General features: G+C 42.5%; 1 protein-coding gene across 2 annotated transcripts in view; it reads right to left on the reverse strand.

The window, feature by feature from the left end:
• LOC144583044 (osteoclast-associated immunoglobulin-like receptor) overlaps positions 1 to 10,272 on the reverse strand; it is a 57,566-nt gene extending 47,294 nt beyond the window's left edge. Inside the window, exons 1-5 of one of the 2 annotated variants that reach the window (XM_078377026.1) lie at positions 10,026 to 10,272; positions 7,385 to 7,687; positions 5,922 to 6,218; positions 5,340 to 5,630; positions 1,677 to 3,040 (exon numbers count right to left, since the gene is read on the reverse strand). In XM_078377026.1, the coding sequence (XP_078233152.1) occupies positions 2,847 to 3,040; positions 5,340 to 5,630; positions 5,922 to 6,218; positions 7,385 to 7,687; positions 10,026 to 10,146 (1,206 nt within the window). In that variant the 5' untranslated portion in view covers positions 10,147 to 10,272 and the 3' untranslated portion in view covers positions 1,677 to 2,846. Of the gene's footprint in view, positions 1 to 1,676; positions 3,041 to 5,339; positions 5,631 to 5,921; positions 6,219 to 7,384; positions 7,688 to 10,025 lie in introns of those variants that run through there. The other variant, XM_078377025.1, reaches the window with a different exon arrangement.
• Positions 10,273 to 13,841: the final 3,569 nt, after the last annotated feature.

The raw sequence follows: 13,841 nt of genomic DNA on the forward strand, positions 1-13,841 counted from the left end.
GAATATCTGAAAAACGTCTGTTATTACTCATAATACTTCACTTCAATAAATAAGTTCTGTTTCTGTTCACAAGACACGTGTTCTGACAGACGTCATTCTATAGTGAATTGCAGTAATCCTAATCCACTGGTGCCAGCGAAAAGAGAATGCGACATGTGCCTTTGTGAGGGAATAATAAACAGGGGGGAACATGGGTATCGTGACAACCACCCCATTGTACTAGAACACATGCTTTACAACATAATTATGTAAAGAACAACTTGCCCCATAGCAAGCTGGGTACTCGTTTTACTGGCCTCAGAAGGATAGAAGGCTACGTCAACCTTGAGCTGGCTGCCTGAACGTGTTACGATCAAACTCAGATCGTGAGAGAGGCTTGATTGCAGTACTGCAGTTTAAACATTGCACCATGGGGCAAGTCTTAGTTTTATAAAATTTTAGATAAAGAGATTATACATACATGATAACAATGCAGGGGATATGTCTGTGACAAAAAGACACTGAGATATGTACACCAGGCTCAGTAGACGAAAACTCTGTGGCCTGCCATTTGCTTGCTTCCTCACTAAATAGTGTCCTTCCACTGCTGGGAGGGAGCTTAACCTCCTGTTCTTGGCTGGGAGGATATCAAGCTCCTGTTGACCTGGCAAGTTGAACACAAGACCCAGAGGTTACACAGACAAGGTGCAGCATCTAAACTCCCAACTTGCTGTTTAGCGATACTTCAGTCCTCCAGTCACCATGAAGCACTGCACATTCCTAACAGGTCCAGAAGGCTCCCGGTGCATAGCTTGCCTTGACCCAGCTGTCAGGTCCCAAAATCCTCATATCATATCAGTCTTCTTCCCATCGTGACTCTCCTCGGTTCCTGTACCTTACAGATTAGAAGTAAGGTTATACATATTACTCAGTTAGCTGGGTTTTGACCAGAATTTAGATATGCCGACTGGTTATGTTGAGAGGTGTTGACCTAGAGACATCAGATAAACAGTGTGACTAAGCTGGTATTTTAACCCGAGTCTCCCTATCTAAGCCAATGTCCAACCATTACAGCATACTGTCTCCCTAAGATCACTGGTTACTGTACAAATGTCAAAGATGAAACATGCAAGAAGCAAAATGATGCAACAATTAAATTGCATAATTTGTATAATGTAGAGAAAATGCACCGATTTGCATAATCCATGTATTAATTAGTGCATTTTCCCATTTAGGTTGCTACCTATTGCAAACAGAGCACTGTGGGGAATAGAAGTAACCACAGTTGAATCCTTTTAACTGTTTTAAATTTTGAGTAGTTTGTCCCTGGGAAAACGACTTCTTAAGTGAGAGGAGAAGGACTATTAATAGAATATTTTTTGAGAAGTGTTGGAATTCTGTTCTTTTGGAGGAAAGGGGACCCACAAAATCTAATTCAAGTATTGTTAACTTGTTTAATATGGAGGGCTTGATGGTGTTTGTCTAATGGAGCAAGTAAGAGTTTGAGACGCATCAAATAATGTTATGTAGTTTTGAATTTCTGTTTAATTTCCTCTACCTGCACAGCAGAAGTGTAAGGATTCACAGAGCAGAATAGCTTCAAGCTCCCCTGAGTGGCCTGCCCCTTTTTGTCATCAACTGGCACTTACAGTCTCAATACCTTATTCTGAGGCATTTGAAGAATGAAGAATAAAACATTTATTTACTTACAAAAGAGGTGACCTTTATTTAGACCACTAAAAATCATACATTCCGCTCAAGCTTTTGTGAATCAAATCCACTTCATCAGGCATAGGAGAAGAAAATTATAAATGAATGTCCCAAAAAGGTCATTGCAAAAGTCTGTCAGGAAATTGCTTGAGGTAAGCTGAGAGCTGGTTTCAACTAGCTTGGAGGTGGGATGTTTTTAAATGTCTTACTCTTGATCCATAAGGTTGGAATTTTCCATTCAGTCTCCATGGTTAGAAGACAGTCCCTCGCACCCATGCATATTGCCTGCTTTGAAATTTGAGTTTCCTTTTTGACTATAGGAGGAGGAGGTCGCACCAAAACACAGCCTCCTTAGCTAGAGGCATCAGAGGTAGTAAGAAAAAGATGCTAATATAACTCTCTGTAGAGCACATTATTTTATGCCTATCCTCCACAATGTCAGCTCTGGTGGATTTAAAAATGCTCCTGCATATTTTATGCATTTTGTCTTGGGTGCATCAGCCTGATGCTTGTGCTAAGTAAGTACTGTACACACAATAATGTGCTGTACTTTCTGTGCTGTCAGAAGTACAAAAGATCCTCACATGCAAGGATGTGTCACTGGAGGCCAAGGTGAAGATAATCTACACAGTGGTATTCTTGATTACTATGCACAGAGGTGTAAGCTGGACAGTGAAGAAAGGGGACAAGAAAAAATTGATACGTTTGAAATGTGGTGTTGGAGGAGAGCTTCATGGATGCCACAGACCACCAGAGAGACAAATAAGTGGGTTCCAGATTAAGCCAGAAATGAAAGTGAAAATGAGACAGAGTTCATTGAAAAAGAGGAAGACCAAAACAGAGAAGGATTGGCTCCATAACGGAAGTCGTAACGTAAAGTTTCCAAGAGCTGAGCAGGATTGTTGACAACAGGGAAGGGTAACATCGAGCGCACACTGGTGGCAACAACACCGTAAAGATGGTTCAAGGAGATCTTAGTATGGCCAAGTATGGCTCCAAAGGTGAAGTAGTGTTCAGGAAACACATAGTCCACACACAATGTCTGCATTTTGCTACAGATTTTTTAAAAAGGTCCTGAACTTGAAAGAAAACAAAAAAGCTCGCGACTGAAGGTAAGGTAAACTTGTTCTTGAGATCCAGCTTGCAGTACTGTATTATCAAAGGGAGCCATTTCTTGGTCGAGGTGATTCAGTGAATACAGTTTTCTTGAAATGCTGCTCAGTCCTCCAGCTGTATATGGCCTCAGCCAGAATCAGCATCAGGGCAAGGAGGACCACGATGCCTACCCCAAGACGAATCCAGATCTCCAGGGATGCAAAGTACAGAGAGGCGTGATTTACTTGGCTGTCATCTGCAAAGGGGAAAAAAAGTTGAGATTGTGACTAACAGATCATGCAGTTTTGTACACACAGAGAAGGTCTATTAAGTTGAACTCAAAGTTTTTTGTAGACTAACTCTTGCTGGGAAATAGGGAGAAAAAAGTTGCCCCATTGCTCTCCTGGAGTGGAGGCGGAAATCACTACCCTCACTATCCAAGCTAGTTTCGGAACCAAGTTTCATAATCATGTAGATTCTTTTTGAACCAAGTCAGTGAGGGCAATGCTTCCAGGTATCCCTCCAGAGAAGTGGTTCCCAACTTTTGTCATGTTATGACCTCCTTTTATAAAAGCCAAGTAACCTGCGATCCAACGCCACCATATTTGTGTAAAAAGGCAGCCGTTGTCCTTCCCTAACATGGGGCTGCTATTGCTTGCTCCACCACGACCACTGCAAAACTAGGGAGGAAACATCCTTGGGGAGGTACAAGATAGGGAAAAGGCAAAGGGCTTCAAAGATGGGCCAGAGGGCAGAAGGACCTCACGGTACCCAGGGAGGGGGCAAAACTTGCACATAGAGAGGCTCTCTCCTAGAAACTGGCATGAAGCTGGCCTTGCACCCTTGAGAAATTATTTAACAAGGGCTACAACACATGTATGGCAACCCGTGACACTCCCCACCCAGAAAACACATTGCAATCTCCTTGTGGGTCACAACCCCCCTCCCGATTGGGAAATACTGCTCTAGAAGAGGATATCTAGGCTAAAAATTAAATGGTCACCTCAACCTGCCAGGTCTTTGGGAAACTACATAAGTGTTCACTCGGATGTTTTTTGTCTGTCCCTCCACCCCCATCAAAAAGTTTCCAAAATGGACAAACCTCAATTTTTCTGCCAGCAAATGGGATGGGGACATTTTGGGAGTCATTTAGGCTCAATCCTCTGTATTTAGCAACACTTATTCTATCTGCTCCTTCTTTGAAATGTCTCAGTACTTTTGCAACACATCCCATTTGAGTATTATTTTATCAAGACCATGGGACATCAAACAAATAAACACAGATTTGGGCATTACTTTGATAGGTAACAAATCTCGAGCAACTTTCTCTGTCAGTCAGCAATATATTATAGCTCCCTGCATTATGGTGAATAACGGCATACATGTCCACCGCCTCACATGGCACCTGCAAGTTCATTTTTCAATCTTAAGAAGTTCTCTGAAATCTTCTTGTCTGTTTTGAGCTTTGATTCCTTAGGAATCTGATTCCCATTTTCACCAGAATAGACAACACTGTACCTTCCCTTCAATTTATTTGGGTTGTGTCCGGTGAGTAGACACTGTCTCTAACTTCTCCTTATTATATGCAAGAGGTAGAACAGAACAGGTGCTGCATTCAACTGTGCCACGCCAGGCTCCTCCTCACCGGCTAGAGACGATTCCACAGGGCTTGGACCATACAAAGGGGTTTCTTTTGTGACAATAACATGTGTCGTTTAAATCCCTACATCTTCCAACTTCTCAATGTACAAGGGGAATTTCACTCTCTTTCTGTCTGATTTTGCAATCAGACATTAGGGGACAACAGAAAAGATGTTACATACATAATAAAGAACCTCAGCTGACTACTGTATCTGCGTCTCTGCTGCCCCCTGGAGGCACAACAGTTTGCATGCAAAATAGTTGCACATTTCTCTGCTTCTAACTAAGGGAAAGGTGGGATTGAATTTGGAGATTGGAGGGAAGGAGAGAGAGATGGTGAGAAAGAGGAAAATACCTGCAGAGGGGGTGGCAGAGAAAGGGAAAAGAGAGAGGAGGGCACAAAGGGATAACTGAGGGTGCGATCAGAAAAGGAAATAGCTGTCATTTTGGACCCCTTGTCTTTTGTGATCTATGTTCTGGTGATTACGGGACTTACGGGCAACAGCAGTCCAGCCTCACCCGGGTCCATGACCAAGATGGACCTTTCTGGGTCCAGCACCAGGGCTGTTCCTTTGGGGAGAGCAGGCTGGATTAATTCCAACACAGGTTGTTTTAAATAAGATCACTCCTAGCTAAGTTGACTTCACAATTGTCCACGTGATCAGTCATGGTGATCCTGTATTTCCATCTGATCACACCTGCTTTCTTGCAAATTGAGAATCTTGAGCAGTTTTCATTCTAGCCATCTTTGGCACCTGCCTTGTCAGCACGGGTGCAGAGCCCACAACAGAGTAATGATTGACCAGGGGGAGGGCAGGAAAGGTTCTGCACATTTCTTCCAAACAATTGCTTTATGATCAAGCAGTCAGACTTGGAAGTTGGTAACTGGGAAAACATCCAATCAAGCTCTTTACCTTTCACAACCAGCTTCATAGGCACAGTTGGCTTGGACCACACAAAGGGGTTTCCTTTGCCATGATATTGGCAAGTATAGTTCCCGGCATCTTCTGCCCTAACTGTGAGGATGGAGAAAGTAGTCATGTTGCTGTCTGACTTTGCTATCTGTGAGGCTACCAAATCCATTGATCGGTAGAGGAAGAAAGTCAGACCCTTTTCGGGCCCCTGACAATGGATGGTGACATTTGCACCCAGAACATGGGGTCCCTTTGGTTCCATCTGGATGAAGGGTCTGGCAAGACTGGGATCTAGAGGTGGGAAAAGAATACAATGAAATACTAAAGTCACATTACTATCTGAACACATCTCTTGCTGGATCCAGCTAGAGATCAAGTTTTTATCTCATTTTATTTTATTTGGAACGCAGTTTCTAAATGCTGCTTATACTATTCAAACATGATATAAAAGTATATAAGATCCTCTTCAAAACTGCATGTACAATACAGTATATATTAGTCCAATGAGTATTTGTGATATTTAATACAGAAACGCTATTAGAAAATACTTTGTGAGAACAGCACACAGAAATTCAATCTCACCTGTCACATTGAGATACAGTCGGTCACTGGCCTGTGAGTATCGGTCACTCAGGCTTGAGCTGTCTCTGTATTCACACCAATAGATCCCTCCATCTGATAAAGTGACATTGGCAATGGAAAATACAACTTCTTTCCCGTCTGATCTTTTTACTTGTGTTGGTTCAGGGCTCCCTTCTTTCAAGAGATAATATTTTGCCAGTCGGTGCTCTGTATTCTTACACTGGACGGTCACAACTGCACCCAAAGGAACTAACCCCATTGGGTTCAATGAGATGAATGGTTTAGAATAAACTACTTCTGTAGGAGAAATAAAAAGAGAGAGATTTCAATAGTGACCTCCCTGGGACAGTCTGCCTCTGTACAATAGCATGCTATTGGCGCTCTCTAGGTGGGACGCCTAAGAACATGTTTGGATGAATAGGCAGGGGCAACACATGGGCAGAGTGTTCTGGCACCTTCCCATGACATTTCAGATGGGGATTCACCCCTGCTCTGTTCACAGGAGGCCAGGATCAATCTGTAAATATCAACAGGATCTTTATAACTTAACAAAAATTTGTTAGGATGTTAGTCTGGGTGGCACATTTTAATTAGCATATTTTACTCTTTCTCTCTCTCATTATCGATATATTTACATCACATAATGCATTAAAAAGACAAAATATTAAAAGATGGTAACTTAGATGGACTCCCAGTGTGGTGTAGTGGATAGAGTGATGGACTAGGACTCTGGAGAACAGAGTTTGAATCCCCCTTTGCCATGGTAACTAAGTGCCAGAGCAGAACGGGTAAAACCACTCCTTAAATATTTAACTTACCTTGAAAGTCCTATTAGGGTCGCTATGTCGGTTCCAATATGAGAGCACAGAATGCACACAGCCAAATTAAAATGGGCCAAAGTGAAAGATCCATGCTAGCTGTTGAATTCCAGGCCAGGCATTTTCAACAGGAGAATGGCTGGCCTAGAATTGGGGGACCCTGGGGGGACTCTGGCAAATTTGAAGGGGTCACAGACTGGAAAAAAAAGTTTCAGAAAAATATCTGTTCTTCTTCTTCTATCCTTTTTGACAAGGTGTCCTAGAACATGAGAGGAATTCGAAAAGAGCCATACCCCCAAAATAAGTTCAGAATGGCTGTTCTAGGCTATCCTGTATGTGGTCACTCGGTCCCCAAAGTTGGTTGCTCACTTCCTTCCATCTTCATGAATGTTTGGGGAATCAGGATAGTAGGATTGGGGGGGAGCGGGAACCTGAAGACAGCCATAAAATAGGCCTTTGGTTCTAGAATGAATTTCTGATTAATGTTGCCAACAGTATTAATAAGTGACTTAAAGTGAGCGATACCTTGAAAACACATTTCAGTTAACACACATTTCCCAATTGCATTACAGCTATGCGTAATTACAAAATACATATTACTGATATTTAGGATATTGGCATATAAAAACTGAGCCACACGCTCACCTTTTGTCTTGATGTGTACTTTGTCACTGGAATATCGCCTATGCCATGGAAAATATTCTGACCCGAAGCTACACCAGTAGGTCCCAGCATCAGATGGCTTAGCATGGATAATGTGAAATACAGCCTCACCCTCCTCTATCTCCTTGGTGCTCACAGATTGCCAGGATCCTGACTCTTCTTTAAATAGAATGAATGCCACTGGTAGGTATCTTCCTTCACTTTTACATCGGATTGTGGCATTTTCTCCCACAGGTACCACCACACTGGGGCTCACTGAGATGGAAGGCTTCATATGAAATTGTCCTGGGCAGGAAATGGAAGATGAGAGACTTACAACAGATAATAATTTGCCACATAATTTCCTATATGGAAATTATTTCCATGCTTCATCTTCATTCACAGTGCAATAGCCACTTTAAGTCAGGAATACCATAACTGTGGCCCACCACAGATGCTAAGATGCTCTTAGCATGCAACTTTGTCAAGCCTCTCCAAATGGCTATATTGGTTAGGGTAAACGGGGACTGTAGCACAGAAGGCTCTGAAGGGCCACAGCTGAACATTAGCCAATGAAACGTGTACAGCGGTGCCTTGCTAGACAGTTACCCCGCATGACAGTTTTTTCGCTAGACATTGGCTTTTTGTGATCGGTATAGCAATTTGCAAAACAGTGATTCCTATGGGGGAATTTCGCTGGACAATGTTTGGTCCCTGCTTCGCAAACCAATTGTCATTAGACGATGATTTTGACAGGTCTCTCCGCGCTTGCAAACAGGTATTTTTGGGACCTAAGCTTCGCAAGACAGCAATTTAAACAGCTGATCGGCAGTTCGCAAAGCGTCTTTCCTATGGCCGATCTTTGCTAGACAACGACGATTCTTCCCCATTGGAACACATTAAACAGTTTCAATGCATTCCAATGGGGAAATGCTTTTCACTAGACAATGATTTCACTAAACAGCGATTTCAGTGGAATGGATTATCATTGTCTAGCGAGGCACCACTGTATTAATTTCTCTGCCACAACACCTTTTTCAATAAGAGTCATATTTGGAACTGAGCAAAGGTTGAAAAGCCAGCTCTGACGCTTTCCAGTGAGATATGTTTCGTCCTTTAAAATGCTCCGTTCCTGTTATTTTAAAGAGAGAGGCTAAGAAAAAGCTTGACAAAAAATATCTGTGCTTATTGGTATGTGTAATTTTACATGATAAAAATTGTCACCTATTTTCTAAGACCAAAGGACAGCAACATTCAACACGATGGAAAACAGGAAAAATTGCACACATATAAAAATGTACTGATGCCAGAAAAAAAATTTCAAGCCATTTACAGCGGTTGCTTGATCTAAACAGAGATTTCTTGTTTGCCACCCAGTTTTAGCAGCCAATATTAAAATTGTGCCACACAGTTTTCTCAGATACTGTGGAGATGGGTGCGTTTTGCATACTGTATATGTGAGAACCACGGCCCCTCCTCAAAACTAGAAACTGATTAAAAGTCCTAGCTTAGCAGTAGAGAACTCACATTGTGCGCAAGGTGTCCTGCACTCAGCCCCTCTCCTCCCCCCCTGCCCTAGAAACCTCAAAAGGCTTGTGCCTTAAACTCTGGGTGTGGTCATACAGAGAAAGAGATTGCAGTTGGGAGCACTGATGGAGTGGTCCAGTGTGATCTGGCTCCCAGTGATCACACAGTGCTCAACCTGGACATTTTTGGTCCAGGTATAGGGTTTCTACTTTGGGGGGCATCCTGGAGTGATTCCCTGTCACATGAGAGGTCACTTTAAAGGAGACAGCTCTATTAAAACAAGCCTTTCTAGTGTGATCAGATGTGTGCCTTTGCAGTCACCTGATTGCACCTTCAATCATTAAGAACAAAAAACAGAGATTTATACACCAGGCTCAGTCAAAGGGAAACTCTGTGGCCTGCCACTTGCTTGCTTCCTCACTTTCTCTCCCCTGTTTTCACATGAGTACACATACCCCTCAATGTATTCCTAGCCCATTCATGCTTTTTTGCATGGATGCTGCTGCTCCGTGGGGATTTGGCTGTCTGTTTAAGCAACATGACACAATTTAATAAGGCCTGGCTCCCAGCACTGGAAAATACAGCTTGCAAAAGGTCAACAAACTCTACCCTGTCACAAGGGCCAGGGATCATTGCACACAAAAGACCAGCTAAAGACACCCATCAATCACAATGACAGATAATCTCCCCCCCCCTTATCACAACAATACATCCACAACAAAAACACGCTGATCACCATCATCACCCTATCTCCCGAAAAGGACAAAAGCTGATCCCACAGCTATAAATACTCAACCACCCAACAAACAGCAACAGAGCAGGGACAGAGTTCCTACTTCTGTTCCTCTGAAGATGCCGGCCACAGAGACTGGTGAAACGTCAGGAAGAACAACCTTCAGAACACGGCCAAAGAGCCCGAAAAACCCACAACAACCATCAGATCCCGGCCGTGAAAGCCTTTGAGAATACAGTACAACATGACACACTCCCACTACATTTTGCCAACAAACCAAATGTTGCAAACACAGCTTAAGCATCCTATAATCTCTTCCTACAAAGAAAAGCAAAAGCTCTCTACCTGAAGAAATCAGTAAGCATAACAATATGAATCACTCACCTCCAGACAATCCAAACAGCCCTGTCAGCCACCAGCCTGAAAAGGAGAGGATCTCATTAGTGGAACCATGAAGATGGTGGTGGGAGAGCAACGTGCAATCCTCCACCCTGCCAAGGCACATATCTGCTCCTGTTACCCTCCCAGAGGAAGTACCAACCAAGAAAGAGGACACGGAAAGGCCATCTCACGTGAAGCGGCCACTCAGCCTTGTAGTTCGGCATCATCTTTTTCTTAAGACTGAAGTTCTAAGAGGGCTCCAGTTTCTAAACTGCAGCCCAGTACATCTCAATTACATGGAAAGTCCTTGTGATTTCCAGCATTGCATTCTTGTCTCCAATTAGCACCAGATGTCATCTTAGAAACCACATCCCCTTTTGTGCTTCAGCCAGAGCAAACACCCACAAGAGAACAGGAAGGGAATAAATCTGAGTAGGCACATTCAGATCTTCAAACTGTCTGACCTCTGCAACTGGTGAGCACATTTGGAATTTTAATGAAACATCATGTCATCCCAAAATGGCTGCCCATCTACAAAATGGCTGCCACATCACAATACACTCATTTCACTGAAAGGCCAACTGGGAAAGCTGGAAAGCAGCTAACCTAAGAACAGGGATGTTGACAAGTCTTTGGGTCTGAGTCCCAAGTCCGATTCCGAGTCTTTTGTACCAAGTCCTGAGTCTCAAGCTCAAGTCCCTCTTAAAAACAAGCTTTTTTTCTCCAGAAAAAACAGGGAGGGTGGCTGGGTTCCAACAGGTGAGTCAAGTCCAATTCATTGAAAAAGGAAACCCAAGTTGAGCTGAATTGAGTCACCAATTCAACTTTAATCCGACTTGACAATGAGATGCACAACTTGAGTCCCCACGTCTGCTCAATAAACCATCCAAATACAAGGCATAGGTGGGTTCAGAGTCTCTGAACACAAAACCTTGCTCTCCCCCTCAGTAAGTTGTTCCACAAGTCCCTTTATTGTTCCCATCGCTCGTTGCAACTCTTCCCAGTGCTTTGTCTTCTCATATGTGAGGTCACCCTCCCAGCTTGAAGTCTTCTTGCTTCCTCCTCCCACTATGTTTGACTACCTTTTAGTTTTCCTACAAGTCAGCCAGTCTTCTCCTCTTTAGTCTTCTACCATATTCCAGCCTTCTTCTTGGACTGAAAGTAACAATGAGATATTCCCTTTTCCAAGCACCACCAACCCTCTCTTCAAAGTTACGAGCTGACTTCCAACCACTCCATCCTCTTTACTTCCTAAAGATGTTTCTAAGGAAAGAAGATGAGAGAGAGCTGACAGCCACCACTTCATCTTCAAATGCTCCATGCTGCCAGGACAGAAAAAAGGAAGACACCATTTCCAATTCAAGTTAATGTGGGGAGGCCTGACTATGGTAACCATGGGAGAGCTGGAGGGACCTGCAGGCAAGTTAGAGGTAGTCCAACACAGTGGTGGAAAGACTCAGGAATTGATAGCTAGAAATAAAGTAAAATAAATCATAGGGATCAGCGGGGATTGTCTTGGCCTAAGCTTCTGAAATACCACCACCCTTTTTTTTAAAAAAAATAGCCACCTTCTGACCTTGATATTGCTCTGTTACTCTAAGAATCTTACTGGACTACACGAAGATCTTGTATCTAGAATTAATGTTCCCCAAAATGTATTAATCATATTTTATGACTATTTTATTAGTTTAATGCAGGAGTTCCCAACCTTGGATCCCCAGATGTTCTTGGACTACAACTCCCAGAAATCCTAGCCAGCACAGCTAGTGGTGAAGACTTCTGGGAGTTTTAGTCTTAAGAAAATCTGGGGACCCAAGGATGGGAACCACTGATTTAATGGATGGAGAATTAAGACAACAGATGACAAGTTCATGTCTGTCATGTCACAGTTTGGTTTTGGGACTGTTATACATTATAGGTAGAAGCAATTGAATATACAGTACACAAACATCTTGGAGATAATATAGGCAGGCAATTAGAATGGAAATCTGTATTGGTATTGCTCTTCGCAATTCAGCTACCCTGCACTGTTTCCCCACATGTGTGTATGTGACTTGTTTAAATAAATTGGGCCTTTTTGCCCAGGTATTCTCATAAGAATAGCCTCAACACCTTTTTGTTTTTGAAAAATCACATCCCCCTATGCAGCAGCAGTTATGCTATATGTCCCACTAGAGCAATGAAAAGCCACCTTATCACCTCCAAACTCTGATTCCAGGCACTGAACACTAGCACTATCAAACTTTTACTTTGCTTGATGCTTGTTCTGGAAATAATGAAGAAACCTTTCCATTGGGAAAACATGGGACGGTTAGAAACGGAAGACGGTGACATGTGGGTGCTTAGTAAGATTGCATTAATTGAGGGAGAGTGCAATAAATATCTCATTCAACACAGGCCACAAAGATGCCCCTGGGAAATCTACAGGCAAAGCAGATTTTCCAGATTGGCTCCCAACCATCATTTCAAGGCCCTTGTGATTTGATTCAGTGCCCAGTTGGGGGACTACCTAAAAGTGTGATGTAAAGTTGTGCCACTCACTCCATTGAGACCATGTAAATGAGGGGTGTTTCTGATGCTAGTCTGAGACATATTTGTTCACACAGCCAGCTTCCTGTTCAAAAAGCTAGTCGGTTATCCCTAGGGATTATCGTGATTTTAATGAAATGTGTATGTTTTTTTTGTTGTTGTTTTAACACTGTTTTATTGCTGGGTTTTATTGCACCTTGAGGGTTTAAGTGCAGTGTTATAAGCCACCTAGGGACTTTTGAAATGAAAAGTGGTATGAAAGTATTAAAATTAATTAACAAATATATGCTCTTCTTATTACTGCCTTCTGCATCATAATCCTGAACGAGTTGCAAATTTACAAGAGGGCTTGATTCGTGTAACCCATGATTGCCAAGTTTAAGAACATTTGGTGAGGGACTTCACTGAAATGTTTTTGTACATTCGGGTATACAGTGCTTTTGATTTTGCATAGTGATCCCAGCCTGCTGGAAGTTTGAGCCCTAGCAAGATGTTGAATACTTATAAGAGTTCTAGTTCAGGACCCTGGATAGCACCATTTAGAGACTTCACTCACAAATAGGCTCAGGTTGCTTCAGCCACAAAGAAGGTTTACACAGAATTGCAGCTCAGGGTATGATCATACATACTGGCATATAGCTCGTATTTTGGACCACTGCTGGCATGTATTGAATGGCTGTATTGGACCAATGGCTGTATTGAATGGAGAACACTGTCTCATTTCCTTTAAATCCATTTATGCTACCGGTCATCACAACATACTGTGGCAGTACATTCCTTCAGTCAGCTGTACAGTTAATGGGGAAATACTTTTGTTACCTTGAACCTCACCCTGATAAGCTTCATTGGATGGTCACAATTTTTTTGCATCATGGAAGAGTATGGCTTTGTTATTAAATTATTGGAGCTGAGCTGGTATTTTCCAGAACTACTGATTCTTTGGAGGATTTTGTTCCTCTTAAGGTTTTAAGTGTATTGGATTCTATGCTCCATTTTTAGCATATAGGGAAACACCTTCCACAATCCTCCGTTCTCTTTCCCATTTGCAGATTTTATATCCAGAGATTTACTATATGCCACTGGTTGTTGCTGTTTTTTTTAATTTTTCCATCTGGTTTTAGAAATACTACTGCAATTATGTACTTTCAGTACAGGGCTAGGAAAGCTAAAGGGTCTTGGAGGCTGAAGTTTTAACCCTAGACCCTGCCTTGGGCTACATTAGATCTTTTGGCTATTTTATGAAAAAAAATGTAAACGGAAATACCCTACATAAGCATTTCCAATTTATTT

Source organism: Pogona vitticeps, chromosome 6 (genome assembly GCF_051106095.1).
Source record: "Pogona vitticeps strain Pit_001003342236 chromosome 6, PviZW2.1, whole genome shotgun sequence".
Lineage (NCBI taxonomy): Eukaryota > Metazoa > Chordata > Lepidosauria > Squamata > Agamidae > Pogona > Pogona vitticeps.